The sequence below is a fragment of the Ursus americanus genome, chromosome 2, assembly GCF_024610735.1.
Source record: "Ursus americanus isolate L20-20 chromosome 2, mUrsAme1.1.p, whole genome shotgun sequence".
NCBI classification, from domain to species: domain Eukaryota; kingdom Metazoa; phylum Chordata; class Mammalia; order Carnivora; family Ursidae; genus Ursus; species Ursus americanus.
This window is the reverse complement of record NC_142128.1, coordinates 39997374-40023485: the sequence shown is the minus strand read 5'-3', so window position 1 is coordinate 40023485 and position 26112 is coordinate 39997374. Positions and strand designations below refer to the sequence as shown.

General features: G+C 50.9%; 1 protein-coding gene across 3 annotated transcripts in view; it reads left to right on the top strand.

The window, feature by feature from the left end:
• Positions 1-26112, top strand: part of RAB11FIP3 (RAB11 family interacting protein 3) — an 85147-nt gene that overhangs the window by 38837 nt on the left and 20198 nt on the right. For all 3 annotated transcript variants that reach the window (XM_087854151.1, XM_087854160.1, XM_045783925.2), the window contains exons 2-5: positions 6378-6471; positions 15590-15681; positions 22381-22592; positions 25709-25858. In XM_087854151.1, coding sequence (XP_087710277.1) covers positions 6378-6471; positions 15590-15681; positions 22381-22592; positions 25709-25858 — 548 coding nt within the window. The remainder of the gene's footprint in view (positions 1-6377; positions 6472-15589; positions 15682-22380; positions 22593-25708; positions 25859-26112) is intronic.

The following is a 26112-nucleotide window of genomic DNA, read 5'->3' as shown; positions in this document are numbered from 1 at the left end:
AGTAAACCTGACAGGGGGCACATTGCCTCTGGCTGGACTCTTAGAATGGGAATGATTCTTGGAAAAGGGATTCTGGGAAGCAGAAATGTCTCGTCCACTTCTCTTTCCTGCTGCTCATCTGAATTGAAGAAAAGGTTTTTATGCCACATCAGAGGTTATTTCCCTCCTTGGATGACGTTTTTCCTCTGGTGAAAAGCTGACTATTAATAAATTACACGAGGGGAGGGGAGACCTCGAGGTAACATAGATCTGGGATTTTAGGATAGTCAAAAGACCTTATTTATTTTTTAAAGATTTATTTATTTACTTGAGAGAGAGAACACACGCATGTGTGGCGGGAGGGCAGAGGGAGAGAATCTTAAAGCAGGCTCCCCGCTGAGCATGGAGCCCCATGCAGGGCTTGATCCCAGGACCCTGAGATCATGACCTGAGCCCCCAGGAGCTCCAAAAGGCTTTAGATTTATATAGCTGAGGCTTTTTTCAGACAATTTAGTCAGTTAAAATGTTCTGTCAGTCAAGACCTGTTATGTTTTGGGGCACCTGGGTAGGTTAGTCGGTTGAGCAGTTTAGGTCTTGATCTCCGTTTAGGTCCTGATCTCTGAATCATGAGTTCAAGCCCCGAGTTGGGCTCCATGCTGGATGTGGAGCCTACTTTAAAAAATTTGTTTTGTTTTGTTTTGTTTTGTTTTGTTTTGCAGGAAAGAGCTTATCTGACATGAAGATTTCCATCATTTTAATAAGCTAATAGAAAAGGGCAAATGCATGGCAGATTTGTACTTCCACACCCATTTTTTGCTTTTTTGTGCCTTTCTCCTCCTTTTTCGCTTTATTAAGGTATATAATTCTACACTTAAAAAAATCTTACTATTATGGAAAATTTCAAGCTATATGCTTGAAAATAGAGGCAGTAATGTAATAAGCTTGCATGTACTCATTGCTCTGCTAAACGCTCAGCTCCTGGAAGTCCTGTTGCCTCCGCCAGTGTTTCCAAGGAAATCCCAGACTTCATATCATTTTATTCATAAATAAAAATATTTCAGTACTCCTTTTTTATTTTTTAAAGATTAGCTTATTTGAAAGGGAGAGAGAGTGAGCGAGAGAGAGCACAAGCAGGGGGAGGGGCAGAGGGAGAAGCAGACTCCCCGCTGAGCAAGGAGCCCTACGGGGACTCGATCCCAGGATGCTGGGATCATGACCTTAGCTGAAGGCAGACGCTTCATGAAGGGAGCCACCCAGGCGTCCTCTGGCCAGTCTTTTTAACTTTAGCCATTCAAATAAATATGCCTGTCACTGAAGTTTTCGTTGGCATTTCCCTAATGACTAATGATGTGACTTGAATCCTCTTAAGTCTGTTGGAATTTGTTTTCTGTTCCAGAATGTAGTCTCTTGGTAAATGTATGCCCGCACTTGAGAAGATTGTGTCCTCTCCTTTCATTGGCTGGGGTGTCTTGTAGATGTGAGTTTGAGGTGCTTGATGGGGTCACCGTGACTTCTGACAAGACATGCTTTGTGGAAAATGTTACAATTCAGGTACGGCAGTAACAGGATGCAGCCACAGGGTAGTTTCTGCCTGTGAAGAGCTGTGCTTTCGGCTTGATTTCTCTGACAGGTGCCTCTTCACTGGGCCTGACTGTGGTTGGCACACTTGCTCTGGTTTCTTCTCTTCCACATTATGTCTCCACATCTGTAGCAGAAACAATACGATTTGCTAGTAAATTTCTCGGAATAATCCTGTAGGAGCCAGCTCTGTGTTGCTGCTAGCAGTCTGGCAACTTCGTGTACCCACACCCTGGAGCGGGAACTGGCTGGCCTTGACCGTTCTGGTGTGTGTCCCTTGACTTGGTGTTCTGGCTCTGCTGGAGTGTGCAGGAAAGGGCAGGCTCTTACTTTTCACAGCCTCCTGTTTTTTTGAAAAGACTCTGAATGGAGTCCTTCGGACTTAGAGAATTAGAATCATCCCCAGTCATCAGCTACATGGAAGTTGATGTATTCTCCAGACTACAGAGAACGTATAATTCAAGTGTACTTAAAAAAAAAAATGTATGTACTTTGATTCATCTTCTAACATGGTAACGCATGAAAAGGCCTACTCCTAGTTAATGATTTGTTTAAAAAGCTTTGGGTTAATGTTTCAGAATGAACAACTTGGCACTTTGTGTTCGATCAGTAGCTTCATTGTTGAAATTCTTTGAAATCTTTTTTTTTTAAGTAAGCTCTATGCCCAGTGTAGGGCTTGAATTCATGACTCTGAGATCAAGAGTCACATGCTCTACTGTTTGAGCCAGACAGGTGCCCCAAAATTCTTAAGCCTCTTAAGGACAGATTGGCTAGTATGGATTCCAGGTTAGATAGCCGTTCAGTGAGATTCTCACTAGATATCATGTGCTTTAGGAATGAAGGTTTTTGTGAGATAAGGAAAGAGGCATTTTATAAATAATTCCGATTCAGTTGTCTCAAGAAGTCGGCAGATGACTGGACTCCCAAGCCCAGTATCTCAGTAGCACACAGAGCCCTGGGATGGAGGGACGGTGGCCACCATCTTCTCCATGTAGTGGAGGGAGAAGAGGGAGGCGCCGTCTCTGGCTTGAGGACCTTGGACCGTTAGGGTCAGTCAGCTTGAGCTGGTCCTATTCCAGGCTGGCTTTATGTTACCCAAATAGTGGTGAGAGGGCTGAACATGGCAGCCTGCCAGCCTGCCCATTGCGGAGGCGGCCCTGACAGACATTTGTGGGTGGTGTAGATAAATGCGTTTGGCCTCAGCCACGGGCTCGTGCCCACTGTAGCCTTAGCCCTGGTTCTCTACCTTTGAAATATCTTGTCTACATCTCATCCCCAGGTATTCACATGTCCCCACCCTCCTATCCTCCGGCTTTCCTGAATGGTCCTTGCCTCTTTTGTGGTCAGAGGTGAGCTCTCTTCTGGCTGAGCGCCTCATCCGTTTTTCCTCACTGCCCCCTTCAACATCAGTCCTCTCTTGCTTACTTTGCTCTTTTTGTCTTTTTCTTGTTTTTGTTTTCTCTCTCTTTAAAATTTTTCATTATGAAAAAGTCCAAGCCTATACGAAAGTAGATAGAGTAGTGTGATGCCTCCCCTGTACCCCACCCCCAGCCTCAGCAATTGTCAATCATGGCCAGTCGGCCACATATATGTAACTATGGGTGTGCCTTAGCCCCCAGTGTTCAAAGTATCTACATACTTCAGTGAGTATATAAAAAAATTACTAAAATATCATTATCACACCTGTAAAAATTAAGTGTCTTAGTGTATCAGATAGTATTCAGTATCTAGGATTAGTATTCAAATTTCTAATTATTTTATAACTGTGATTTAAAACAACAGTTTATTTGAATCAGGATCCAAAAAACCCTTACATGGTCACAGATTGGTACGTCTTCTAAGTCTCTTAGTGAGGGCTTCATCTCCGTCTTCTTTCCCTTGAAAACAGAAGGTCCCTTCTCCGTCACGGTCCTCGTGGAGTGGGCTTGCTGGTTACGTCCCTGTGATATGGTTGAGACATGCTGCTTTGATCACTGTATTTCCTGTACACTGGTAGTCAGATTCGAGTTTGACTGAGGTGGTGGTGCGTGCTTCCGTCGGGAGACCCGTGGTCTCTCTGCGGCTGTAGGAGGCGCTGAGCGTCCTTGATTCTGTGCGTTCCTGCATCGAGGATTGCAGGGTGTGACATTTTGATCCTTCATCCCTCCCCCATAGTTGCCCTCATCTGCTGTTGCTTGCCCTGAGTTACAGTTTGTAGAGGAAAGGCAGGCTAACTCCTTGATTCTTTCCCTTTATTCATTAGTTTTCACAATAATGAACTGGTTCCCTAGTGTCCTCCAATGATGACCGGTTGTTTTTTGTTGTTGTTGTCTTTTTTTTTTTTTTTAAAAACCATATTATGCCTTCATGGATTAAAACATGTTTGATGTGTTTCGGTCCACTGAGTTATCCTTCTCATCAGTGCTCATATTCTCCTTTTGGGCTGTGAAGGCCTCTTCAGGTTGGCTCCTGAGTTATTGGACATGACCTAATGAGTCTTTGATAGCTTCTTTGCCTTCAGGTGTGACGGGGAGTCCAGGCTCTATTTGTATACTTGCTGGCCTGTCTGCAGAGGTCCTGGTTTCTTTTCGTGGGCAGTGGGGTTTAAATATTGTAGCCTGGATGCTAGCGTGTTCATTGCTAATTGGACAGAATTAGAAAGTCTTGTTTTATTTACGATACCATGAGTGGTGTACTTCAGGTTACATGTAGGATCGCCAGGTGTTTGCCTAATGCCTTTGCTCTGGTAACCGTTCTCTTCGTTGCCAATTGCAGGAGAGTGTCCGTCCTGAACCACACTTCGGAGGATGGAATCGGAACATTCCTTATTACTTGGTATTGCTGCGGAGCAGTTGAATGATAATCAGATTTTCTTTTATTTATTTATTTATTTTTTAAAGATTTTATTTATTTGTTGGACAGAGAGAGGCACAGCGAGAGAGGGAACACCGGCAGGGGGAGTGGAAGAGGGAGAAGCAGGCTTCCTGCTGAGCAGGGAGCCCAGTGTGGGGCTCGATCCCAGGACCCGGGGATCATGACTTGAGCTGAAGGCAGACGCTTAACGACTGAGCCACCCAGGCGCCCCACATTTTCTTTTATAAAGTTGATTGAAGTTTGCGTGGCTATTCAAAGGCCTTTTCCCTTTAAAGTACAGGAAATTCACCAGAGCAAGTCCTGGAATAGTGTCTTCTGGGGTCTGGAGTTGGTACTTGGTACCTGATGTAGTGTTTCAAATGCAGTGAAAATTCTTGAATATATTTTTAATTTTTTGAATATAGTTTTCTTTTCTTTTCTTTTTTAAAGATTTTATTTATTTATTTGACAGAGAGAGACAGCCAGCGAGAGAGGGAACACAAGCAGGGGGAGTGGGAGAGGAAGAAGCAGGCTCCCAGCGGAGGAGCCTGATGTGGGGCTCGATCCCCAAACACCGGGATCACACCCTGAGCCGAAGGCAGACACTGAACGACTGCGCCACCCAGGCGCCCCTGAATATAGTTTTCTTGAATACAGTTTTGAATATAGTTTTCTTGAATGCAGTTTTAATATTTGTTCTGCACCTTTGGTTTGGTTTTTCTTCTCGGGGGCTTCTGTTAGTCATACATTAGATCATCTTTGTCTTCAGTAGTGGTCTCTTTCTCTTCAGTCCTTTTTATCTTTTATTTGTTTATTGTTAAATATTTTATTTATTCTTTGAGAGAGATAGAGCACAAGCATGGGGGAGTGCAAGAGGGAGAAGCAGGCTTCCCGCCGAGCAGGGAGCCCCATGTGGGACTCGATCCCAGGACCCTGGGATCATGACCTGAGCCGAAGGCAGATGCTTAATGACTGAGCCCCCTGGGTGCCCATATTGTCGGTTCCTAGTGAGTGATGTTGTGGTTTTAATTTGCATTTCCCTAATGACTCATGATCATGAGCATCTTTTCATGTGCTTATCTTGTGTCTATCTTATTTGGTAGAATGTCCGTTTAAATATTTTGCCCATTAAAGAAGAATGGTGTTGTTTGTCTTGTTGAATTGTAAGTGTTCTTTATACATTCTGGATACAAGTCCTTTATCAGATATATTATTTGCAAATATCTTTTCCCAGTCTGTGTCTCGTCTTTTTTTTTTTTTTTTAAGATTTTATTTATTTAAGAGAGAGTGCGAATAAGAGAGATCACAGAGGGAGAGGGAGAGGGAGAAGCAGACTGCATTGAGCAGGGAGCCCAGTGCGGGGCTCGATCCCAGGACCCTGTGATCATAACCTGAGCTGAAGGCAGATGCTTCACAAACTGAACCATCCACGTGCTCCGAATAATGGTGTCTTTTGAAGCGCAAAAGTTTTACATTTTGATGATACCCAGTTTCTACTTGAAAATATAAATGTATCTTCTTTCTGAAGAATTTCATTCTGTATAATATCCAAGTGTGAATCGTCTTACTTTTTGTGATTTTTGATATTCAGGGTCTGCTTGCCTAAGTTATTTTTACTAAGGATTCTGCACAGCCTGCAAGGCCTCTTGGAATGGATGGGTGGGTGTATGCTGTGTTAATAATAGTCTAAATACGGGCTAGAATAATACCTAAAATTTCACCACTTCTCATCTTCTCATTCGGGAAGCATGACTGTTGACCTTTGAGAGCAGGGTCCTGTTTCCATCACGGATGGTCCCGGGTGCTGTTGGCAGCTTTCTCCTGAGAGGCCTCCTGTCTTTGGCCGGAACCGTTGGTGGCTCTTATGCTCAGTACTGCACCTTGCAAGTAGGCTGCTCGTCTGGATATGGTGAAAGGTTTGCGTGCAGAGCATACCCCTCCTCTGATTTTGTAAGGCTAGATAACATGTTCTCTCTTGACAATTTCAGGTGAAGGACTTAACAAAATACTTGGACCCCTGCGGGCTTGGTGTGATCAGTTTTGAGGACTTCTATCGAGGGATCGCCGCGATCAGGAACGGAGGTCAGTGTCCCCCACTGTGTTTCCCTCTCCTCGTGTACTGTGCTCCAGTCCTTGCCTTGCTGTGCCCTCGCCCACCCTCAGGAATGCCCCTTCCTCGTCAGGCTCCTTTGGCTGGACTTAACGTCTTCCCTTCTCCTCCAAGCCCCTAAAATACCCTCGGTTTCAGGGTGCTCTCTCCCTGTTCTTTGCCCCTCACACACCCTGTCTTCCAGAACTGACTAACTCAGCCCCCTGGCCATAGTGTGGGAAAGTTCTTGCCCTTCTCCGTGGCCCTGCCGGGATCCTGAAAGGCTTCCACACACGTACCCGCATGTACGCTTGCTGGTGGTTAGTTTACGTTGTCTTGGATCCCTCCATACTCTGCCTGGCCAGCAAAGCCATCTTTTTTTTTTTTTTTTTTCCCCAAATGGGATGCGTTTCAAGTCAGATACTCCCGTGCCCTTCACCCTAAGTGCTTCAGCATGCGTGGCAGTCATTACTTAGAGTTTAGTATTTATTTGCGGTACTTTGAGTAAAAAGTTTACTTATGGGGGCGCCTGGGTAGCGCAGTCGTTAAAGCGTCTGCCTTCGGCTCAGGGCGTGATCCCGGCGTTCCGGGATCGAGTCCCACATCAGGCTCCTCTGCTGGGAGCCTGCTTCTTCCTCTCTCACTCGCCTGTTGTGTTCCCTCTCTCTCTGGCTGTCTCTCTGTCACATAAATAAATAAAATCTTTAAAAAAAAAAAAAAGTTTACTTATGGCAAATGCACAAATCTTAAGTAAATCTTAAGTCACTCTGTGAATTTTGACAAATTCTTAATGCCTAGTAATGGAAATCCCTGCCAAGTGTTATCAGCACCGCAGAGAGATCCCTCCTGTCCTTCAGTCGGCCCCTCCCTTCTCGCTACACCACCTGGACTGGTGTCCATCACCCGAGATCAGTTTTGCCTCTCGTGGGCTTCATTCACGCAAAGGGAGTCATCGGTATGTGCTCTTACATGTGGCTTCTCCCTGTGCAGTGGTTCTGAGAGTCAGCCATGTTGCGTGGGTCGATTGCAGAGCAGTGCTCCATTGTATGTTAGTACCACATTTTGTGGATCTCTTGCCCAGGGGGTGGACACTTGTTTTGGGGCCAGTGTATTTCCACCTTGGAGCTGTGATGAATACAGCTCCTACTGGCATTTCTGTATGTTGTTGTGCGGACACGTGTTTTCATGCCTTTGGGGCCTGTACACAGGGGTGGAATGGCTGGCTTTATGGGTATAAGCTTGGTTTCTTACACACTCTCAAGTTGCCCATGTGCTCCCCATTCACTTCAAATTCTTGAGCCCTGGAGAGCCCTCTTTTTCTCATGGGCCAGCTTCCGCTATGTGTTGGGGGTGATGGTGTCAGGAGGCACCGGTTACAGGCTCTTCCCTTCTGCACCTGTCAGACAAGGAGGAGGAGGGATAGACCTGGGCAGGACCCGCAGTGGCCGGGTCAAAGGGTGCCCTTGGACCTGAAGTCTTATCACCAGTCGTTGGTAGAGTTGCCTGTCTTGTCTGCCCCCTGCATTGCCCAACAGTGTCCCAGACGGTCTGGGTTTCCTAAAACACTGAGGCCAGGTGGCTCTGAGATGCACTCTGTGTAGCATGACCTGTATGTTACTCTTTGCCCTTTCACCCAGTTGGTCCACACACACTTGAGTACCACTGTTGCCCAGAGACCTTGTGGGTCTTTGGGTCCAGAGCACACGTGAAGGGAGGGAATCGTCAGTATGGTGGGTGGGGGCCGTGCCATAGAAGTATGCAGGCCAGCTCCAGGTAGTAGCCCTCTGAGGACGGCTGGAGAGGAGCCAGGTAAGGATGGCTGGAGTGAGGTCTGGTGCACATGGCGGAGCTGCTCTGAGGCCTATGTGATGAGCATGACTGCTCTTCAGGGTGGAGAGGCTGTAGGCCCTGGGGTTGCCCTGAGGTGGTGGCCCACCTCCTGGGCAGGTGGGACCTGGTGGGGAGATACGGAGAGCGGGTGGGGCGGGAGACCCTCTGGGAGGTGGTGCTGGGAGGGGATGGGCCATGTGGGTAATGCCATGTGGGCATGAAGATGCGGAAGATGGTCCTTGGGTGACCTCTGAGTTTTTGGGCTTAGTGTCACATGCCTGTGTCTGTATCCCCATAACCAATATGTTGTAACCCTTACCTGATTTTCCGAGGTTAGGTATGCAGTTAAACGTGAAGTTATTTAAGCCTTTACGCTTTTGCACAAAGAGTTTGGTGGTAGCTTCATACAGGCTCTGGCCTCTGCTCCACCTCCAGTGCCTTTGGTGGCTTCCTGAACGGAGCACATTCACGTGCCCCCAGCCACGCTCCTCAGGACCTCCCTGGGCCACTGCAGCGCTGCGCAGGACCCTTGGGATGCCTTTGTTCTCCAACAGCTTCTGTCAGTTAACCTGTGGGAGACTCACGGTATATTCTTTTTTCTCTTAGTTTTAAAATCCAGTATGATTTCTGACTCATCGATTACTCAAAAGTTCTTTTAACTTCTAAATATCTTTTAAAATCTTGTCATTAATTTCAAACCTAATTGTGTGTGACAGAGAATGGGATCGTTATGCTCATTCTTTGACATTTGTTGAGTTTGTCTTGTGGTCTGCCACACAGCCAGTTCTTACACATGTGGTGTGCGTGTTTGGAAGTGCTTCTGCTGTAACCGAGGTGCACACGTGCACGCCTCGAGCCTCACCACGTGTGTCTGTCTGACTCCATCACAGGGAGGAGACGCCCTCCCACAAAGCTGGTGGCATCTTCAGTTGTGGATGGCTTTAATTCACCTTCGTGCTCAGTAACTGCTGGCCGGGTGTGGGCTTTTGGGTCGATGGTGATGGAACCCGGAGGGCCCCAGAACTGGGGGGTCATGGGAGAAACCTTTGCTGCTTCGCCTGACGGTGTAGGGCTAGGAAGGAAGCAGATGCATGGAGGCCAAGCCTGAGACACCTGGCAGTTCCTACTGCCAGGAAAACAAGCAGCTGAAACACAGGGAAGATGTGCTTCTAGAATACGGCTCGGCTGGTACTGAGTGCTATGTGGTCATAATAATGAAACACGTTGCGTATTTATGTAACCACAGATTAGACCTAACCATTTTGGAAGGTTAGGGGGAGGGAAAGTGGGGAAGGGTATGCTAAAATCCTCAGGTACTATGCCAGGATGTCAGTAGAAAATTCTAGAATCCAGGAACTCACGGGAACTACTTAGAAACACTCTTTAGAGGGACGAGGACGACAGACTAAGGGTGTGAGGACTGCTGTGGGCACTGGTTCACTCTCCAGCCACAGGAGGGATGGCGCGTGCCCCTGGGTTTGTCGTGACCACTCCTCATCACAGACGGGAAACCATTTCCCTGGGTGACCACAGAAACTCAGAACTCGTGAGCTGCTGGCCACAGGGCATGGGCCGTACCTGTTGGGCGGGAAGCTCGCCACACAGCCTTACTGACAGGACGACAGCATCTGTGTGTCTCCGGGCCCGAAACCACAGAGCTGGAGGGGCGAGACTGGGCTTCCTCGGGTTCAGGAGGTTGAGGAGTCCAGACTCCTCTGAAGGGTCACGGCTGGGAGCTGGTCCTGTGGGCATGGGCAGGAAAGGGCCCAGGGCAGTGGCCAGCCAGATGGCTGGTACCGTCCGTGTGGCTCTGAGGCCCTCTCTGAGCCAAAGTCCACAGTCCTGTTGCCAGGCTGGTGGCTGGTCTGTTCTGATAGGCAGAGTTAATGCACACTGAAGCAAGCAAGCTGTAGGAGTTCCTGGATGGTCATGACCTGGGATTCAGCAAGTGTTGCTGGAAAACCTGTGACCCACTGCTGTAAGGAAACCCTCTGGCCTCTGATGCTTGGCAAGGGAGAAGAGCCTTCTCTGCTGAGGCTGCTTCTTTCTCTGTGGAGAAGGAGGGGTTGCTGGCTGTGGCCCCACGTGGCTGTCTTGTAGGTTGTATGTGTCTTGAAGTTGAGTGACTTAAGGAACATATGGATGTGCTCTGTGTCTGGTGAGAGAAGTGGCCGTCTTAAGAATGGCCTGTCTCCTTGAGGCCTCTTCTCACCCTGACTCACTGAGATAGTACCTTTGTCTGCACCCACCACCCGTCCTGCCTCCTCCTTGCCTTCATGCCTTTTGTCTGCCCCAGGGGTTGATAGAGGGGAGCCTGAGGCCAGGCCTTGGGATGGGTCCCAGGCTCTGCCTGAGAGGAGCTGGCCAGGAGCCGGCCAGCGCTCTCTGTCTCCATCCATAGCTTACTCCGGCCTGCTCTCCCCTGTTGACGCCTCTCCTGGCTCACCTGGCCAGCTCTACCTGGTTCCTCCCCATCCTCCGTGGCACCTGGTCCTCTGCATTCTGTTTGTCCAGGGCTGCATCTGTAATTCCTTCTGAATCTGGGAGCAGCCCCCGTTGCCCTGAGCCCACGAGTCAGGATACCTTGGGGAAAGTCCACACACCCCATGGAGCCCCACAGGGGTTGTTGGAGTCTATTGTCACATTCTTCTGGATAGTCATTCCACTTTGATTTAATGAAAAACAAAAACCTCCCAGCCGGTCTCAGAGTTAGCATGGATGCTTCAGGAGGTAGTAAGCCCAGTCCCCGGCAAGGGCGCTGCAGTTCCTTGAAGACACCTGAGCATCTGCACAGCCGGCCCCTCCCCCAGAAGACCAGCAGGAACTTCCAGAGAATGCACTGAATGCACCACTCCAGCACAGGAGGAAAATAGGACAGAATTCGTGGTTTTTCTCATGATTCTTTAATCTGGCCATTTTGATTTTCATTTCCTTTTCAACTAATTTCTTATTTTTCAACTCTTTTTTTAGTCTAAAATTTTTCATTTTTTACAGTTACATTTTATCTTTTCATTGGCTGAGCCTGAGGCAGTCTGCTGCTGGGCTGTGTGACGGGGAGTCTGTCCAGTGTGTGGGCTGGGGGGGCCGCCACAATGAGAGTTTGAAGCAGACTGGGTGAGGGTGCAGCTGAGACCCGTGAGGACTTGGGCACAGACACTGTGCAGCCAGACTGCTGTAGGCTCCTGGGGCACAGCGCATCCCTGCCCTCCGACAGCCCCCAGACAGTGAGGCAGGGCTGCTACAGGAGGGGACGGGAGCTCAGGAGGAGGGTGAGCAGGGTTGGGGCACCTGGTGTGGCACCCTGGCATGTTTGGGGGCTGTGGGGAGGCCAGTGTCCAGGTTGGGCATCTGGGGTCAGAAGGCAGAGGTGAGGGTATCGGGGGTATGGCCAGGCTGTGGGCAATGAGGGAAGACTTGGATGTCTCCACAGGGTGGGTGGGTGTGAGTGCCCCCTTGACTCAGTGCCAACTTACCAGGACCATGTCCTGGAGCACATATGAGGGGCTCGACCTCCAGGTGGCCATTGCCCATGTGGGCTCGGGGGAGGGCATGTTGGTGGGGACACCCCACCTGTGCATCGGATGTACCGCCAGGTGAGCTCAGGGATTCAGGCTTTGTTTTTCTTTTTTCTGTAGTTTGATTTCATCATTTAACTTTGGTTAGGAAAGGAGAGTGAAAATAAAACTGCAATAAAAGCGAGTCAAAGCTGATTTTGAAATTATTTTTGGGTAGCATTTGGAGGGTAGAGCACACGCTTTCCAGAGTCACCTTCCGCCGGAGCTGCCTTCAGGTGCTCCTCCTGCGTGCGGGCAGCCTGTTTTGGCTGGCGGGCCTGTTCTGCACCCAGGAGCAACACAGCGGGGGACTTGGTGCGTTGACCCAGTTGGCAGCAAAGCGCAGGGAGATTTTCACTGTCATACCACAGGCCTTATTTCAGGAATAGAATGAGTTGGGGGGGAGGACTGCTACAAATAGGCCATCGTGCTGGCCCACCCCCACGCTCTGGAAGAGTAAGATAAATGCACATTAAAAATGTCCAGTTAACTGAAAATTGTTTCAGTTCATATAGAGAAAACCAACAGGAGAATCGTATTTAGCTCCCATGAGGAATATGAAAGCACCAGCTGTGTTCACATCCCCCTGTCCACGATGTGGGACAAGACCCCCTCGACCGTTGTCCACCACTTGTGGCTGAGCACGTGCCTGCCACATCTAAAATGGTTGGCTGTGTTTTGAGACCGTGGAACTCTGTGTTTCAGGTTTTTGAAGGGTGAGGAAGACTGTTAACATCTGAGAGGGGAAAATAGGCCAAAGACAGTCAGTCAAGCTTTTTACAAAATAAACATGCCAACGAGCTGTACTGGGGTAATTGGCCCCCCTCCCCCCTTACCCCAGAAACCAAAAACTTGTGTCCACAGCAGCGCCGGCCCCCTCACCTGCACCGGAGACTCAGGCGTCCGCACAGGGACTCCGGCACGTGCTGGGTCCACCCGCGTGCGCTCAGGCTCCTCACCGGCTGCAGTCTGTCCCCCTCGGATGTTCAGCCACACTCCTGGGGAAATAGTACGAAACAACACAAGTACCTATGGTGCTTTTTTTTTTTTTTTTAATAAGACTTTATTTATTTGAGAGAGAGAGTACAAACAGGGGGAGGAGCAGAGAGAGAGAGGGAGAAGCAGACTCCCCACTCAGCAGGGAGCCGGATGTGGGACTGGAGCCGTCACTCTGAGATCATGACCTGAGCCGAAAGCATACACTTCACCAACTGAGCCCCCCAGGCACCCCAAGTACCTGTGGTTCTTAAAACAAAAGCCACGTAAGGTTTTTGGCATAAGAGCTGTGATCACTACTGCAAAGTAGTTCCGAGTTGGCACAGGCATCTCACAGTTGCCGAGGACACAGACATTTGAATCCACACAGTTGTTGAAGGAAAGCATTGTTATTTTGTGTAAGCTGAGAAAGTCCTTCAGAAATAGGACGGAATAGCCACGTGTCCTGCCGCTGCTTTGTAGTGAAGGTCCTTCCGGACCCGTTTTCCCTTCTGTAGTCCCCCGGCTCTCATGGTGACTTCAGAACCTGGCTGGGGGACGTGGGGACGGTTAGCAGCATTTTCCCTGTGTGGCCCAGCTGCCGAAGAAGACTGTCCTCTGCTGGTTCAGTCGGAGACGCATGTAGCTCTTGACTCAGTTTGAGCCCCACACTGGGCGTAGCGCTCACTTAAAAAAAAGTAAAATAAGGGACTGATCTTACGTTAGATTATGTGACATATATTGAATAAGTAACTGATGTATTTTAAATAAATAATTCCTATTACCTGTTTTCTGCTCACAACACTGACACCCAGTGTGTGAGTTTTCATTACCAAATGATTCTCCAGTTCTCTGGGGACACCGGCTGTCTGGAGTCCATGAAGACCCCACTTCAGGCGCCTAGCCCACCCACTTCTGTCTGACCTGACAGTGAATCCAGGGTCCCCAGGACTCCTCCTCAGGTTTGATAATTTGCTATCATGGCTCATAGAACCCAGGGAGACACTTTACTTACCGTTAGCAGTTTATTTAAAAGGGTACAAATGAACAGCCAGATGAAGATGTATACAGGGTGAGATCTGGAAGTATCTAAAATGCAGGGGCTTTTGTCCCCGTGCAGTTTGGGGTGCACCACCTTCCTGGCATGTCGATACGTTCACTGACCTGGAGGCTCTCGGAACCCCTTCATTTTGGGTTTTTTTTGGGGAGGATCCCTTTGTCATTGGTGTTGGGCTCGGTCTGCAGCCTTGTAGTCACACGTCGGGGCCTCTGGCCACCAGCCCCCAAGCTCCAGGAGTCACCCGGTTGGTGTGAACCCAGCTATGGCTGAAGGGGCTTGTTAGGAACCACAGCAGATGCTCCTCTCATCCCCAACGCTCAGGCAATTCCCAGGAGCTGGGACGAGGAGCACATAAACATCTCTTCTTATGTGGTGGTGTCACAGTGACACAACGCCAGGAAACACAGGCGTCTTCCATCGCTCACTTGCTCTCTGCAACGTGCTGCGCCGGAATAGCGCCCAGGAGACCGTGGCCGCAGCGCCTCTCCTGCCGGAGAAGGGCCTGCTGCTGTTGAGAACCGGTTGTGCTGGAGCAGTGACGTCTCTCTTGCTGACGTCAGACTTACAGTCTGCCCGTGGCGAAGGGATAGCTTTTCCTTTAAAATTTCGCTCATTATGAAATAAAACGTTTATTGCAGAAGATAAAGTTAAGTAAAGACAAAAAAAAAAAAAAACTGCCAGTGAACCCAGACCCAGGATGAGGTGCTGTTTTGGTCTGTTTCATCATACCTACACTTCCCCAAACACACCCAAAGTCTTAAAAAATTTAAGTCTGGTACCTAATACTTTTTTTTTTTTTTTTTTAAGATTTTATTTATTTATTTGACAGAGATAGCCAGAGAGAGAGGGAACACAAGCAGGGGGAGTAGGAGAGGAAGAAGCAGGCTCCCAGTGGAGGAGCCTGATGCGGGGCTTGATCCCATAACGCCGGGATCATGCCCTGAGCCGAAGGCAGATGCTTAATGACTGAGCCACCCAGGTGCCCCTGGTACCTAATACTTTAAAGCCCATGAACATTGTTACAGGCTTGAGATCTTGCTTCTCTTTACGATGCTGTTGAGGGTTTAATTAATTAATTAAATGATTTTATTTTTTTATTTTAGAGAGAGAGAGTGGTGGGGGTAGAGGGAGAAGAGAATCTCCAGCAGACTCCCTGATCAGCAAGGGAGACTGACACGGGCCTTGATCCCAGGACCCTGAGGTCATGACCTGAGCTGAAACCAAGTGTTGGACACTTAACCGACTATGCCCCCCAAGTGCCCCAGTGCTGTCAGGGTTTTCAAAGAAACGAATATTTTTTTTTTTTTAAAGATTTTATTTATTTATGTGACAGAGAGACAGCCAGCGAGAGAAGGAGCACAGCAGGGGAGTGGGAGAGGAAGAAGCAGGCTCCCAGCGGAGGAGCCTGATGTGGGACTCGATCCCCGAACGCCGGGATCACGCCCTGAGCCGAAGGCAGACGCTTAACGACTGCGCTACCCAGGCGCCCCAAGAAACGAATATTTTATCATTCGTCCTCCCCACCACCTATGGAGGGGAGACTGCTTTCCTGTCCGAACCATCCTGCTTTCTCCCCAGGGCTTCTCGTGGGCCGTCTGGAGCCCCTGCTCACATTTACCACTGTGGACCTTCTCCCTTGGCCTCTGGGGATGCTCTGGGTTCCCTGCTAAGTACGGGTCTTCTCTCCTGCAGAGTCCGATGGCCAGCTGTGCGGGGTCGCACCTGCTCAGGACGAGGAGCCACCCGCCTGCCCCGATGAGTTCGACGACTTTGCTACCTTTGAGGCAAGTGGTTCTCACTGAGGGACTGAGAGGGAATTTGATGTGCCATGTCTTCTTTTATGCCTTCTGAGTCCTACCCCACTTAGCGGTGCCCGGGCTGTTTCTGCAGGAAATGCTGTGGAGGGCAAGGCAGGGCTCACCCGGCAGCCCCGAGCACTCTGCTGGGAGCTCTGGGGGGCTCATGGTTGTGGCAAGAGGTCAGCAGCTGTCTGCTCTGCTGCTGCTCACCCGAGGCCATTGGCATGGGTCCCTTTGGGGCTTGTTGTCAGCAGAGGGACGGGTTGGGGTGTTAGGGCTCTCCAGGCTGCCAAGCAAAGCCACAGCAGGGGATGTGTTGTAAAGTTCTCGTTTTCCCGAATTTCAGATCATTTTTTGGGTTTAGGGACTTCTAACACCTCATGCTCCTTTGCTACCTGCCCCCACGGTTGCTATGGTTACATGGTGTCACCTATAATTGTGGGTCTTTTGTTCTCTGCATGGCAGGGAGGAGGTCTGTGAGCACAGCCACAGAAGACAGACCACACAATTGTATCCCACCAGTGGACGGGTCGGCAGATGCCGGGATAGCCCATGTGGCTGGATGTGGAATTTTTTCTTACTAAAAATATACATTAGAAACTCCGGAGCAGCTGAAGAGCTGTTGCCCAGTAAGGGGTGCAGAGAACAGTGCTGGGCTGTGATGAGGTGGCTGTGAGCCTCAGCGTCTTGGTAAAATGAGGTGGTTGCACGAGGCAGCTTCTCAAAGTCCACAGAGTTCACTACTTTCCTCTGGGGTCTTGTGTCCCGGCTCTGAGGGGCTGCTCCAGGCATTGGTCAGCCCTCAGATAACAGGGGTTCACTTTCTGACTGTCACTTCTGATGGCACAGACCTTTGGGCCACTGGGGAGCAGTCAGCACTCACAGCTTTGTTCCGAAGTACCGGCCAGGTCTGAGCCCCCCAAGGGCGGGGGGGTGGGGCTTGCATCCTGTTCAGCGAGGTTGGTGTGTTCATTCTGTGTGTATGTGACCTGGGGGTGCCAGGTCCTGTCCGGGCATTGGAGGCCAGGTGCCGACTGGGGCACGTGCTGGCTGCACGGCCCGTGTGGCTGGGTGGAGGCTGTAGGCGTGCAGGACTCTGATGTGTCACCTGTCAGAGGAACTGCCAGACCCTGTGACAAGCAGAGGCTGCTGACCTGACCGGAGTAGGGCCAGCTCGCTTACAGCAGGGTGGGGAAGGCTCTGTGCACTTTGACACACCGGGGGCCTTCCAGGAATGCAGCTTCGGTCGGGGGTCCTTCTCTTCTTGTTTGGAGCATCAAACAAGAGGGGGGTCACGACACTTTTGCAGATGCTTCTGCAGTGAGCATCAGACCTTTGTCTCACCTGCCAGCAGAGCCGGAGCTGAGCATCTGTCAGCGTCTTCCACTCATCCCTTGCTCCGGTTTCTGCTGGGGCATTCTATCCATTTCTCACGCTTTAGGTGGAGGTGGGTATAGTGGGTTGAATGGTAGTCTCCCAAAAGATAGGATCACTTGGAACCTGTGAACGTGACCTTATTTGGAGAAAGGGTCCTTGCAGATGTGATTAAGTTGTGGGTTTTGAGATGAGATCATGCTGGGTAGTAGGCTGGGCCCTGAGTCCAATGACAGGTGTCCTTAGAAGAGAGGAGGAGACGCACAGGAGCCCCTTGATGGAGCCACGGAGGCTGGAGGGACGGAGCCACGTGCCCAGGGCTGCCCGGGGCCACCAGGAGCCTCCCCTGGAGCCTTAGGAAGAGTTCGACCTTGCTGACACCCAGAACCAAGAGGATGCATTTCTGGTGTTTCAGCCGCGCAGTTTGTGGTACTTGGTAATGGCAGCCCAGGACACTAACACAGGGGGGTTGTTACCCAGGGTGGCGAAAGGCATCAACACATTTTGTACCTAAAGAGCTCATTTGACCCAAAAGTGTGGGAGCCTCTGGTGCTGGGGCTGCCTCCTGAACCCTGGGCGGAGTGGGCAGGGGTCCTGTCCAACTCTGGCCCCTTCCTATCCTCTGTGCCGGCGGACCCGTGAGGCCACAGGAGTGTTGTAGTCCCCCCGCCTCTGTGGTGCCCTCAGGGGTGCCAGCTCCCATTTTGTGCATGTCACCTTCATAAGGCATGGTGGAGACCCCATGTTTCAAAGAATACAAAAGGGATGCTTCTGGGTTTTTTTGTTTGTTTTTTCCAGAAAGGAGGAAACATTTCTTTTTTAAGTTGTTGTTACTTTTGAAAAATAATTAGTACTTTATATTTGAGCAGTTTTAGCTTTTCAGAAAATGGAGCAGATAGTACAGAGAGTCCCCATCCCCACGCCCCCCCCCCACGCCCCCCGCTCCCCTGACTCAGTCACAGTTTCTCCATCATGAACATCTGGCAGGAATTAGTGTGGTACAGTTGTTATCCTGGATGATCCAGTATTGATGTATTGTTGATAACAAAATCCCAGAGTTTACATTAGGGCTTCCTCTTGGTGTTAATGCATTCTGTGGGGGTTTTTTATTAGAATTTTTTTTTAAGATTTTATTTATTTATTTGAGAGAGAGAGAGACCACAAGCAGGGTGGGATTGGGTGGAGGGGCAGAGGCATAGGGAGAAGCAGATTCCGCACCGGGCAGGGAGTCTGACATGGGGCTTGATCCCAGGACCCCGAGATCATGACCTGAGCCGAAGGCAGACGCTTCAGTGACTGAGCCACCCAGGCGCCCCGTGCGTCCTGCGGGTTTTAACAAATGTACAAAGTCATATGTTCACCATGTACTGTGATGCAGAGGGTTTCACTGCCTTCAACACTCTCTGCTCCCTGGATTCACCCCTCTTTCCCCGCTAGCACCTGGCAGCAGCCGATCTGCTCTCTCCATGGTTTTGCCTTTTCCAGAATGTCATGGAGTTGGAATCCAGTGTGTGGCTTCTGCTGATGGCTTCTGTTGCTTAATAATGTGCATTTAAAATTCTTCCATGCCCTTTCCTGCTTTTTATGATCTTTAGATGTAACTCTCAAGGGATTGGAACCAGGTACTGTGAAACTTACGCAAAGGTGTTCTTTTAAAAAATCTTGTACCTCCTGTAATCTTAAAGTTCAATAAAAATATGGGTGGAGAATATGTGCATTACACCCAAATACCCCATTTGGAGGCCCTCTGATCTTCAGAGATAAAGAAGCCTTATGCTGACTTCCTGGCTGAACACACAGCAGTGTGGGTCAGGGGCGCCTTTGCAGTTCACCGCTGGGCTGCTCCTGGGTCGTCCTCTGCTTCCTGTTGGCTCCATGCTTGAAGCACCTCCTAGAAGAGCTACTGATGTGGCCTCTCTGAGAAGAGGGGGACAGGGTGAGGACTCCAGTAAGATTTGTCACATTCACCGGAATGCAGAGGGGAGGGTGGGGTGCCCAAGGCCCCTGCTGCCTGCAGGGGTGAGCTCATCTCTCAGGGTTCCTGGAAGGACATGGGAGGGTCACAGAGAACAGACACAAAGAGAAATGATAAGAATTGTCCCTGCTGTGCTTCCTCTGTGCCTCCCTCCTTCTCCCAACAAGGCATCTAGAGGAAAGAGCTGCCTTAATAAAATGAATGTGGACTGTGTCTTCTTGCAAACTGTTACAACAGAGGTTTGAAAGTCAAGAACAGAAGCCACTGTTCTGCAGTCTGTTAAAAACCCAATGAGGACACTTCCTGAACTTTGCCCCCCTTCCCATAGCAGGAGGATTAATGGAGCATGTCTGGGAGCAGGTTAAACTTTTTCCAAGGCTGTGATGTACCTTCAGGTGAGCACGCAGGTTTTGCTGAAACCTCAACAAACTGACAAATAGGAAGGCCGCGGGGTTAGTCGCAAGAAGCTGGCGACCGGTCTGGACAGGCATCCCCAGTGCTTGCGATACCATGGGGAGGGCATCTCCAAGAGCACGCCCTTCCCAGAGCCGGTGTGTGGAGCCGGGCGAGGCCTGTTGACGCCGCCCAGACTAGCGCCTGAGGGTGAGAGGAGCAGTATGTGTCCCTCCGAGGGACCATGACCTGGGCAGTGAGGATACCGGGCAGTGTCGGCCACACTTGAGCTCCTTGCCGATGGCTCTGAACCCGGCGTCCGTCTCCATCAGCAGATCCTTTGTTAACCAGTGAAGGTAACAGTAACGTGGCAGAATTTTCCAAATGTACTTTGATTTTCCAGTGAGTTCTTAACATCTGCAGTTTGTAAATACTTTAAAATCTGTAACATAGGTTTGTGGGCTTCTGGGCAGAGTTGAGTCCCGTGTGGTGGCAGACGCGAGCTGACGGGTCGGGTGCATGAGCTGGTTCTGTGTCTTGTGTCCAGTACGGGGGAGGTGCCCTGAGGTGACCTTTGCCTCTGGTGGGAAGGCAGATGTGTAGCCAGCTGCTCTGGGAAGCTGCCGGGCTTGCTGACAGATCCTGAGGGTGAGCGGCTCCTGACCCCCTGGGGCTGCCCTGCGTGCCGTGCCCTGGGGCTGTGACTGCTCAACAACCACACCAGGTGTCTGAGGGCTCGGAGTAGTGGTGTGGGGACCGGACCTCCAGGACACTGTTTCCTTATAACTGGGGGCAAGTACAGTGTCAGTGCACACGTGAAGCCTTCAGTGACGCGGGAAGCAGTGCTCATCTGTTTGACTCTCCTGCGGTGTGGAAGCAGTGGATTTGCCTCAGGAATGCGGAGCTGAAGGTGGGGGAGCTTTCGTCCCGCTCACCTGTTTAAGAGGTGGGCGAGTTGCCTAGAATGGCGTGTGTGTGCCTGACCTGCGGCAGTCGGTTTTGTGCCTCATGGTTTCTGTGTCAGTGGAGAGTGACGTCCACCCTGAACCGTCCTGTCCAAGGTCCAAGGAAGCTTTGGGCTGCACGATCTGTGTGAGCTCCTTGCAGGTGAACTAACCAGGCCCGATGCCTGCACCTCCTTCACTTCCCGGGAGGAAGTGCTCCGCTCCGTGCAGAGTTGGCTTGCCCGTGCGCACGCTGAGCTGCCTGTCGAGGGCCTGGGGTCCCTGCTGGCCAGGGGGAGCATTGTGCCATTTCAGAGGTGTTGGTTGGTTGGCTTTTCAAAAGCTGACCTCAAGAGTTAAGTTCTGTTCCCTACAGGAAATCATCTCAGGTCCCCAGTCATGGTCTTCGGGGCCCTTGATGGGCCTGCTAGGTGAGGATTGGGGTCTGTGGGAATCGCCTGCTTCCTGAGTCTGGGGACTGAGTGGTTGAGGAAGGTGCACGGACTGTCATGAAGACAAGGAGCAGTGGGGTGGGGGTCTTCCTCCTGTCCTTGGGTGATTCTCAGGCAGCACCCCTGCGTGAGTGTGCAGTGCCGTCTGGGCAGCGAACCGGCAGCACCCTGCAGCAGACGTCGGGAACTGGCTGTGGATTTTGTGCCTGCCAACTCAGACCGCCCGTCTCTGCCCGCGCTGCCCACAGGCCGAGCATAGAGCCAGCCCTGAGCCCAGCAGGAAGTGATGCCTGCTCAGTGATGGGGAGTCTCTGAAAGTGATTTCCTGGTTTCAGATTTTGAAGTGAGGGTTTTTTAGGGGTTCCTCAGTTGGAAGATGGGGTTTTTCCCTTGAGAGCATAGGTAATGCACTACCTGTCCTGTCATTCCATTTTATTCTGGCTGCACACACAGCTGGGACTTGTGAACCCCACAGTCCTCCAGGTTTCTTTCCGTACCTGCCTGTGTGGTCTCTTAATCCCCGTCCCGTTTTGCAGATGAGGGGACAGGCTTGGAGTGGTTGGGACCCCAGCGTGGGGTTACTGGGCTGGTGGATGGTGGATGGAGGACGGACCCTGGCCTGTCATTGGCACACTAGGATCCTGCCAGCTCAGCCTGGGCCCTTCCTTCATGCCTCTTCGATGGGGCGAGGAGCCGAGGGGGTGCAGCCATGAGAGGTCCTCAGAGTTAGTTACCACGGCCCAGCTGAGCACGCTGTTCTCTGGTCACATCAGAAGGACAAGGCAGAGTGCACCTTTTCCAGCTACTTTTCTGGAATCTTATTTGTTCTCAAGTTGTTAACCCCAGATTCTTTTGAGCATGGAATGTTGGTGCTTTCCCTAACCAGTGCAATTGCGTTGCAGTTAAAGCCGAGATGATAAATTGAAAATGGCCTGTTAAATGATTCTTCGGATTTAAGTCATTTGCAGTGTGCTGCTGCATGCTGGGCCCTGTGCTGGGCGCTGGGTCCAGAAGAGTGAAAACAGAGATACAGGTTTTGTGGAAGGTAGGCCTTTAACCAGAGAACGTAATGGATTGGTTAATAATCGATGGGTCGGTATTTTGAGGTTAGACCACGTAAATGAATTTAAAGCAGTAGCCTGAACATACACAACAGATATCGATGGTGACTTTTTAATTAGTATGCTCTTACAATGTTCTTTGGATAGAAGTAATTCAGTGCCGATAGCCACAACATGGGTGGTCCCACTGGGGTTCATCCTGTGGTGTTGGGATGCCTTCTGTCTGTTTTAGGTACACCTACATAACTTTCAGAATTGCTCTAGTAGTTTTTCTGCTTTGGAACACGTCTGTGTTTCAGTGTTTAAAAATACTGGATTGTTTGTTAAGCTAATGTTTCTGCTTAGAGGTGTGGTTGGGACTCTGCCTGAGGCTCTCTCCACACGGTCTCTTCGACGCCTGCAGTCGGGCACTGTGTGGGCCATCGGGGTTTACTGACACGTGGTCATTTTAGGATATGGCACTGACTCCCGGCCCTCTCTCCTAGGCCAATGAGGTGACAGACAGCGCATACATGGGGTCTGAGAGCACCTACAGTGAGTGTGAGACCTTCACCGACGAGGACACAGGCACCCTGGTGCACCCTGAGCTGCAGACGGAAGGGGATGCAGACAGCGCGGGTGGCTCAGCTGTGCCCTCTGAGTGCCTGGACGCCATGGAGGATCCCGGCCACGGCGCTCTGCTGCTGCTCCCGGGCAGGTCCGTACCCTGGGTATTGCTCCTAAGACACTGAGTGGATGTGTCTGTGGGCACTTTGGGTTTGTGGATGGGTTGGTGTCAGAGAGTGGTGTGAGATCCTTGCAGGACCTGGGGAGAATGTGGACCCTCCGGGGTGGCCTGAAGTCCTGCTGTGGGCCCACCCCCCGCTGCCCTGAGCCGTGGGTCAGCCATAGCTGACCGCCTTGTGAGGAAGTGCTCCTCCTGCTGGCAGCAGATGAACCCGGTTGTGCATGCTGCAAACTTCCTTGGTTGTAGAGAAACTTGATCCTGGGTTTCTCACTGAAGTTCTTAGAAACCAGGGCAGGACACCATATTCAGGGCACATCTCCCAGTAGGATCTTAGAACCTGCTTGTCTTTCCTGCATCCCTACCCAGATCTTCTGCTCCTACCCCCCTGCCCCTGCTCCAGGTGTCCCCATGTGTTTGAAGACCAGCGAAGGGAGAGGGCAGGGTCTGAGAGGTGCTGGGTGGCCTGTGCGGACCCGGAATGAGAGCTTGCAGTTTGCCCTGTGCTGTGCTGAAGCCATCATGCTTCACAGCCTTGGAAGTGGTTTGGTTTTATTTCGTGTTGCTCGTTTTATTTGATGTCGTTTCTCGTTTGGCCCTCCCGGGGATTTTGTTTCTTCCTCGTTAACTGCAGTATCCCGTAGTGGCATGTGCGTGCGGATAGGCCCCTCACGACAGCACCACTGGCCCGGCTTGTGCCGCAGTCAGAGCGGCCACGCAGAATTGTAGCCTTTGTACACCTGGCTGCTTTCACTTAACGTTGTGGCTGTTGAGGTCCATCCGGATGGTTGTGTGTAGTCGTCCATCCTTTGTTTTCATTATTATCATTCTGTTGGATGAGTGTGCTGTAGCTTTTTAATTCCTTGCTGGTGGCCATCTGGGTCGAAGCTGCTGCAAACCCTGCGTGTCTCGTGGCCTGTGTGTCCCTAGGAGCGGGGCGGTGCTGCATCTGCAGCATGCTTGTCGGGCTGTGGGACAGGTGCGGACCGGGCTCTCGTAGGTGCTTGCCCGCCCGCCGCCTGTGGGCTTCTGGAGGCAGCCGGTCCCTTCTCTGGGGGGGCGTGGAGAGCAGTGTTGGTGGGGGGAGCTCCTCCTTGCATTTCCTACGTGAGCGCCTTTTCTTGGGTTTATTGCCCATTTGGAGATCTTTTTTGTGAGGTACCTGTTCAAGTCTTTTACCCATTTGTTTATTGCAGGGTCTATAGACCTTTTCTGCAAAAGGCCAGATAATAAATATATGCTTTTAAAGATTTTATTTATTTATTGGACAGAGAGAGACACACACAGCGAGAGAGGGAACACAAGCAGGGGGAGTGGGAGAGGGAGAAGCAGGCTTCCCACCAAGCAGGGAGCCCGATGCAGGACTCGATCCCAGGACCCTGGGATCATGACCTGAGCCGAAGGCAGACGCTTAACGACTGAGCCACCCAGACGCCCCTGATAATAAGTATTTTTTGGCTTGCAGGCCATATGGTCTCTGTGGCTACTACTCAGCTTTGCTGGTGAAGTGCAGCGTGGTTCCGGTTCATGGGTGTGATTAGGCCTCTCCTGATCTGTTTGCCTGTCTTGTTCGTACTGATTTGTAGGAGTTTGGGTTTTTTTTAAAGATTTTATTTGTTTATTTGAGAGAGTGAGTGAGAGAGAGCACTAGCAGGGGGTGGGGGGAGGAGCAGAGAGAAGGAGAAGCTGACTCCCCACTGAGCAGGGAGCCTGATACTGTGCTTGATCCCAGTGTGGGGCTCGATCTGGGGCCTGAGCCGAATCACGACGCTTAACCAGCTGAGCCACTCAGGCGCTCCCTCTGTATTGTACAAAGTATTGCTTACTTCACATGACTATGATGTTTACTTGTTTTCTTTTAAGAGCTTTATTTTTTATCTCTATATTCAGATCTGTTATCTCTCTATAACTGATTTTTCGTGTGAGGTGTGAGGTTGGGGTCATTTCTCGAATGAGGATCCAGTCGACTCAGCCTCAGTGTTGAATAGGTTCCTCCTTCCTTCAGTGTCTGGTGTCTCCTTGGTCCTGTGCGGTGGCTGAGTGTGTGTGGGGCTGGGGCTGGACTGTGCAGGCTGCTCCGTCTGTCCATTCTTGGTCTGAGTGTTGAGCAGCCATGTCGATCTGGGGTGCATGCACAGAGACCCAGTCCCGTCCCTGACTCTGCCTGCAGGGCAATCACTTGGCTCTCTAAGGCTCCCTTTCGTCTTCTGAGAGCGGCAGCTCTCAGATTCTTGTGTGGGTAGTGGTGATGAGCTTAATCCAGCCCTGGTGGAGGAGCTGATGACATCACAGCTGTTTTCTGTTGCCCCTGGTGACACCCTGGGCCTCCCGGCACTGGCTCAGCTTCTGCCAGCTCCAGGCATGCCCGAGCATCTCGCCTGGCCCCGTGACCCTGCACTGTGCAAGGTGGGCGTGGAGGAGTGACCTCCCGCTCAGAAGGAGGACAGGTGCTAGCAAGCCCTTTACTTTCCCTGGTTGGAGTCTGCTATTCCGAATTTTACGTCACAGCAGAAGTCTGCACCCACACTGGCCAGCGGCTGTGTGATGAGGCGTGGGGTGCATCTGCAGGAGACGTGGGCCTGTGTCCGCAGCTGAATGCTTGACATGTGGGGCTGCTGAGCAAATTGGGATGTGCTCGGTGTACAACGAACTCCAGATTTCAAAGACTTGTTACAAAATAAAGAATATAGGGGCGCCTGGGTGGCTCAGTCGGTTAAATGTCTGATCCCAGAATCCTGGGATCAAGTCCTACATGGAGCTCCCTGCTCAGCAGGGAGTCTGTTTCTCCCTCTGCCCCTCCCCCATGCTCACGCTCACGCTCTCTCTCTCTCTCTCTCTGTGTCAAATAAATAAAATCTTTTTTAAAAAAGGAATACAAAATCTTGCTTCTGAAATGATGTTTTGGATATGTTGGAAAAGTTAAAATACATTATTAAAATCAGTTTCACCTGTTCACTTCTTTCTAACGTGGCTGCTAGGACATGGGAGCTCACACGTGTGGCGAGTGGCACTTCTACTGGAAGGTGCCGTAATCCCCTCAGTTCTGGGGCCGCACGTCGCAGTGTGCCGCTTCTGTTCTGCCCTTGCAGATCCCACCTGCACAGCCAGTCCGCCGTCGCGGTGATAGGCGGCGAGGAGCACTTCGAGGACTATGGGGAAGGCAGTGAGGCAGAGCTGTCCCTGGAGACCCTCTGCAACGGGGAGCATGGCCGCAGAGACCCCGCTTTCCTCACCCCCAGGTAACGCAGCCCTGCTCTGCTGGGGCTTGTGTGTATGTGCATGTATGTACACGCGTGTGTGAGTGTGTGTGCACGTGCTACCGTGTTTACTCTCAGTCCTCGGACCCTGTTCCTCTTGTAGCTGCAAGTTTGTACCCTTCGATCAGCCTCTGTGGGAGGCTTCCACGTCACAAATGATTCTTTGGAGTCATTTCCTTGTAATTGTCAGGCGTCCCCAAATTGTCTGGGAGGTTGTGGCTGACTAAGCTGAAACG